The sequence below is a fragment of the Oncorhynchus clarkii genome, chromosome 5 (assembly GCF_045791955.1).
Source record: "Oncorhynchus clarkii lewisi isolate Uvic-CL-2024 chromosome 5, UVic_Ocla_1.0, whole genome shotgun sequence".
Classification (NCBI taxonomy): domain Eukaryota; kingdom Metazoa; phylum Chordata; class Actinopteri; order Salmoniformes; family Salmonidae; genus Oncorhynchus; species Oncorhynchus clarkii.
The window spans coordinates 36,560,343-36,566,991 of NC_092151.1; the positions used below are offsets into that span (position 1 = coordinate 36,560,343).

At 43.0% G+C, this 6,649-nt stretch overlaps 1 protein-coding gene across 1 annotated transcript; it reads right to left on the reverse strand.

The window, feature by feature from the left end:
- Positions 1–732: 732 nt before the first annotated feature.
- LOC139408753 (chemerin-like receptor 1) lies at positions 733–2,082 on the reverse strand. Its single transcript, XM_071153041.1, has one exon. It carries the CDS (start codon positions 2,043–2,045, stop codon positions 1,026–1,028), a length of 1,020 nt encoding a protein of 339 aa, XP_071009142.1. The 5' UTR covers positions 2,046–2,082; the 3' UTR covers positions 733–1,025.
- Between the last annotated feature and the right edge of the window lie 4,567 nt (positions 2,083–6,649).

The window sequence follows — 6,649 nt, forward strand, 5'->3', positions numbered from 1 at the left end:
CATGCAACAATTTCAATGATTTTACTGAGTTACAGTTCATATAAGGAAATCAGTCAATTGAAATAAATAAATGAGGCCCTCCATAATCTATTGATTTCACATGACTGGGCAGGGGCACAGCCAAGGGTGGGCCTAGAAGGGCATAGATACACCCACTGGAGAGCCAGGCCCAGCCATTCAGAATAAGTTTTTCCCCACAAAAGGGCTTTATTAAAGACAGAAATACTCCTCAGTTTCATCAGCTGGCCAAGTGGCTGGTCTCAGACGATCCCACAGGTGAAGAAGCCGGATGTGGAGGTCCTAGGCTGGCGTGGTTACACGTGGTCTGCGGTTTTGACGCCGGTTGGACATACTGGAAAAATTCTCTAAAACAATGTTGGAGGCAGCTTATGGTAGAGAAATTAACATGACATTTTCTGGCAACAGCTCTGGTGGACATTCCTGTAGTCAGCATGTCAATTGCACGCTCCCTCTAAATGTAAGGAATCTGTGGCATGGTGTTATGTGACAAAACTAAACATTTTAAAGTGTCATTTTATTATCCCCAGCACAAGGTGTACCTGTGTAATGATCATACTGTATAATCAGCTTCTTGATATGCCACACCTTTCAGGTGGATGGATTATCTTAGCAAAGGAGAAATGCTTACTAACATGGTTGTAAACAAATTTGTGCACAACATTTGAGAGAAATAAGCTTTTTATGCTAATGGAACATTTCTGGAATCTTTTATTTCAGCTCATGAAACATGGGTCCAACACTTTATATGTTGCATTTATATTTCTTGTTCAGTAGATACTTTAAGAAAACATAAGAGTCCATAACTTTAACAACTAATTGTATAGAACTAGTGTAACAGATTTCAATCAGACACGCCTTTTGATATCCATTGAAACTCATATTTACACAGTAACACTTTGAATGAATACATTACAAATCAAATAACATCTATAGAAGCAGTGCAAAAAAGGTACCATCGTTACAAACTTACAAACAACCTCAATAAAATGACACAATCTTAAACCTCAGACGTGTGTGAAAGCTTTACTCTCAAAAGACCCAGACTTTGAGAGGTTACGTCCACCTATACGCCCATCTTCTGCCATTGCATTTTCTATCTTCCACAGAACAGACCTCTTTAGGGTTTGCCGAAAGTCATGACCCATTAACACATACAGTATGGGGTTAAGGAAACTGTTTACTGCAGCCATTGTGCTGCCCACCTTCAGCCAAGTGTAGAGCATCTCAAGGCTGTGATTCCCCAAGTTCCACTCCAACAGGACAAAAGTGTGATAGGGCACCCAGCAAACGAAGAAGGACACAATGAGGACAGTCATTACCTTGACAGGTTTAGTGGATTTCATGGGGCGACTCCTGAGCTGTACAAAGATAACTGAGTAGCAGAAGACTATAATCAAAAGAGGAATCACAAAGCCACAGACAAATCGACTCAGAGCCACTGCCTTGTGCCCAGACTGATAATCAGTATAGCACAGTGTATCAGCCCCGTGTGTTTTGGTCTGGCGGTAGACCAGTGAGGGTACAGTCAGGGCAGCAGAGAGGGCCCACACGAGGACGACCACTCCGGATGCTCTGGGTATGGTCCGGTTGTTCTGAGCCCAGACAGGAAACGTGATTGACACACAGCGGTCAACACTGATCAGAACCAGCAGGAAGACGCTGCTGAACATGTTGAGGAACATAGCGGAGGAGGTCAGCTTACACATGACCAGCCCAAAGGGCCAGTGTGAGGTGACCATATATACAATGTTAAAGGGCAGACAGACACAGAACAGAAAGTCTGAGATGGCCAGACTGAGGTACCAAGTGGTGTTGACCGATGTCCTCATCTTGAAGCCAGAGATCCAAATTACTATAGCATTTCCACTGAGACCCAGTAGTGATATAAGGATATTGATTACAGTTTCCACTGAAAAGGACCTGGGATGGTTGAAAGTCACTGAGCCACTCACAGAGGTGTTTTCATATGTTTCATTGTAGGCAGTATAATCTTCTCCATATTCTGTATAGTCAAAATCCTCCATGTTACTGTAAGACTTTTCTAGTCAAAGACTCCTAAAACGTCCTGTTGATATACACACAAATGATCAGCCAACACATTGAAAGCATACAATTACAGCTAGTCATGTGCTCAAATAACTTCTCATTATGTGCCTTTTGTCAAACTTCAGAACTGAGCACTATGACATAAAAAGGTGTAAAGTAAAAGACTCACCTTGTGTCAGTGTGAAATGACAACAGCTATTACAGCCTACTGAGAGTGTTCTCTGAGTTTAAATACCCCTGCGGCTGGAGCAATGGCTCACTTCTTCTTTCATTTTAAGTCACAACAACATAAAGGAATGAGGAACCTAGATGGGTTCTGAGTTTGAAGTTCCACATCACACTAGAGTATGTGAGCGGAGCGGAGCAGAGCGAGGAGCAGAGCGTGCCCAATTTGACTGAAGCGTGGATCGAGTTTCCCAAAGGCTGGAGCGTCGGCCTGCTACCCAGCTCCAATTTCGCTTCAGTAGTGTTCCAAGTAGCAATCACTTCACGAGCTCAGGGCATGCCCGCCTCAGCACGCATTTGTAGTAATCTTGTGTTCAGCTATACAGTCGTGGCCAAAAGTTTTGAGAATGACACAAATATTCATTTTCAAAAAGTCTGCTGCCTCAAGTTTGTATGATGGCAATTTGCATATACTCCAGAATGTTATGAAGAGTGATCAGATGAATTGCAATTAATTGCAAAGTCCCTCTTTGCCATGCAAATGTACTGAATCCCCCCAAAAACATTTCCACTGCATTTCAGCCCTGCCACAAAAGGACCAGCTGACATCATGTCAGGGATTCTCTCATTAACACAGGTGTGTGTTGACGAGGACAAGGCTGGAGATCACTCTGTCATGCTGATTGAGTTCGAATAACAGTCTGGAAGCTTCAAAAGGAGGGTGGTGCTTGGTATCATTGTTCTTCCTCTGTCAACCATGGTTACCTGCAAGGAAACACGTGCCGTCATCATTGCTTTGCACAAAAAGGGCTTCACAGGCAATGATATTGCTGCCAGTAAGATTGCACCTAAATCAACCATTTATCGGATCATCAAGACCTTCAAGGAGAGCGGTTCAATTGTTGTGAAGAAGGCTTCAGGGCGCCCAAGAAAGTCCAGCAAGCGCCAGGACTGTCTCCTAAAGTTGATTCAGCTGCGGGATCGGGGCACCACCAGTACAGAGCTTGCTCAGGAATGGCAGCAGGCAGGTGTGAGTGCATCTGCACGCACAGTGAGGTGAAGACTTTTGGAGGATGGCCTGGTGTCAAAGAAGGGCAGCAAAGAAGCCACTTCTCTCAAGGAAAAACATCAGGGACAGACTGATATTCTGCAAAAGGTACAGGGATTGGACTGCTGAGGACTGGGGTAAAGTCATGTTCTCTGATGAATCCCCTTTCCGATTGTTTGGGGCATCCGGAAAAAAGCTTGTCCGGAGAAGACAAGGTGAGCGCTACCATCAGTCCTTTGTCATGCCAACAGTAAGGCATCCTGAGACCATTAATGTGTGGGGTTCCTTCTCAACCAAGGGAGTGGGCTCACTCACAATTTTGCCTAAGAACACAGCCATGAATAAAGAATGGTGCCAACACATCCTCCGAGAGCAACTTCTCCCAACCATCCAGGAATCGTTTGGTGACAAACAATGTCTTTTCCAGCCATAAGGCGAAAGTCATAACTAAGTGGCTCGGGGTACAAAACATTGATATTTTGAGTCCATGGCCAGGAAAGTCCCCAGACCTTAATCCCATTGAGAACTTGTGGTCAATCCTCAAGAGGCAGGTGGACAAACAAAAACCCACAAATTCCAAGCATTGATTATGCAAGAATGGGCTGCCATCAGTCAGGATGTGGCCCAGAAGTTAATTGACAGCATGCCAGGGCGGATTGCAGGTCTTGAAAAAGAAGGGTCAACACTGAAAATATTGACTCTTTGCATCAACTTCATTTAATTGTCAATAAAATCCTTTGACACTTATGAAATGCTTGTAACTATACTTCAGCATTCCATAGTAACATCTGACAAAAATATCTAAAGACACTGAAGCAGCAAACTTTGTGAAAATTAATATTTGTGTCATTCTCAAAACTTTTGACCACGACTGTAGCCCCTTGCGTTAACTACTGTCATGAAGTTCGCAAAATATTTTCATAAAGAAGCTGATAAAACTCACAGGTGTTAAGTCAAGGTCACTTATAATGATGAGGACCAAGCGCAAAAGAGGGAGTTGCGGCAACTAAACAATCATTGTGGAATCTGAAAAGACACTTATCCCAAAAGCATGATGATGTACTTACTAGGTGCTTAAATAAAGGAATGAGGGGTAGATAACTAAGTATGTCATTGTAGCTGGATTTTCAACCACTCAACTCAGCCCACGTGCTCTGCATCACAAACTTGGCTTGTTCAGCACCAGGGAGAGCACTATTTCTATCACTCTATTTTCAGACAGCTGGGGAGCTATGGTTAAAAGTTGACCAATATCGCCTTCTTGTGTTAAACTTAGGAAATTAAATAAATCTGAACGTTTGGTTTGATTTTTTTTTTTTTTTTAGATTGCTGAGAGGAAAGGTCAAGGATACCTCTCTTCACAACGACCATGCACACTCTTGTTACGTAAGTTTGAAAATACATATTCCTTACATACAAATCAAATGTTATTTGTCATGTGCTCCGAATACAACATTACTGTGAAATGCTTACTTACGAGCCCTTTTAACTAAAAATGCAGAGTTTTAAAAAAGTAAGTAAGAAAAATGTGCTAAAGAAAAAAATAGCAACACATTAAAAATAACAACCCCGCTATATACAAGGGGTACCGGTACCGGGTCAATGTGCAGGGGTACAGGGTAGTCGAGGTAATTGAGTTAATATGTACATAACAAGTCAAAAGTTTGGACACACCTACTCATTCCAGGGTTTTTCTTTATTTTTACTATTTTCTACATTGTTGAATAATAGTGAAGACAAACCATGAAATAACACAAATGGAGTCATGTAGTAACCAAAAACGTGTTAAACAAATCAAAATAAATTGTATATTTGAGATTCTTCAAAGTAGCCACCTTGCTGACATATTTGCACACTCTTGGCATTCTCTCAACCAGCTTAATGAGGTAATCACCTGGAATGCTTTTCAATTAACAGGTGTGGCTTGTTAAAAGTACATTTGTGGAATTTCTTTCCTTCTTAATGCATTTGAGCCAATCAGTTGTGTTGTGAAAATGTAGGGGTGGTATACCAACAAGATAGCCCTATTTGGCAAAAGATCAAGTCCATATTATAGCAAGAACTGCTCAAATAAGCAAATGACAGTCCATCATTACTTTACGACATGAAGGTCAGTCAATCTGGCAAATTTCAAGAACTTCGAAAGTTTCTTCAAGTGCAGTCGCAAAAACCATTAATGATCAGCTCATTTGTCTTGCTCACGTTGAGGGAGAGGTTGTTTTCCTGGCACAACACTGCCAAGTCTCTGACTTCCTCCCTATATGCTCTCCTCGTCTTTTGTGATCAGGCCTACCACCGTTGTGTTGTTGGCAAACTTAATGATGGTGTTGGAGTTGTGCGTGGCCACACAGTCGTGGGTGAACAGGGAGTACAGGAGGAGACTAAGCACGCACCCCAGAGGGACCCCCGTGTTGAGGGTCAATGTGGCTGATGTGTTGTTGCCTTCCCTCACCACCTAGGGGCGGCCCATCAGGAATTCTAGGATCCAGTTGCAGAGGGAGGTGTTCAGTCCCAGGGTTCTTAGCTTAGTGATGAGCTTGGAGGGCACTATGGTGTATTCAATGAACAGCATTCTCAAGTAGGTGTTCCTTTTGCCCATGTGGGAAAAGGGCAGTGTGGAGTGCAATAAAGATTGCATCGTCAGTGGATCTGTTGGGGCAGTATGTGAATTGGAGTGGGTCCAGTGTTTCTGAGATGATGATGTTGACGATGTGAGTACTACAGGTGGTAGGCATTTAGACAGCTTACCTTGGCGTTCTTGGGCACAGGGACTATGGTGGTCTGCTTGAAACATGTAGGTATTACAGACTGGGCCAGGGAGAGGTTGAAAATGTCAGTTGAAGACATTTACCAGCTGGTCAGCTCATGCTCTGAGTACGCGTCCTGGCTTCCTCGGACCACTTCCGTATTGAGCACGTCACTGGTACTTCCTTTTAGAGTTTTTGCTTGTAATCAGGAATCAGGAGAATTTAGTTTATGGTCGGATTTGCCAAATGGAGGGCGAGCTTTGTATGCGTCTCTGTGTGTGGAGTAAAGGTGATCTAGAGTTTTTTTCCTCTAGTTGCACGTGACAAAAATTTGGTAAAACGGATTTCAGTTTTCTTGCATTAAAGTTCCCGGCAATTATGAGCGTTGCCTTTGGATGAGCATTTTCTTGTTCGCTTATGACCTTATATACAGCTTGTTGAGTGCGGCCTTAGTGCTAGCATCGGTTTGTGGTGGTATATAGACAGCTACGAAGAATATAGATGAAAACTCTCTCGGTAAATAGTGTGGTCATCATGAGGTACTCTAACTCAGGAGAGCAAAACCTTTGAGACTTCCTTACTATTAGAGATCGGGCACCAGAGACAAAGACCCCTGCCCCAC

Bases quoted from the DNA above. Each gene is read 5' to 3' on its own strand.
- LOC139408753 (XM_071153041.1), bottom strand. From the start codon at position 2,045: ATGGAGGATTTTGACTATACAGAATATGGAGAAGATTATACTGCCTAC.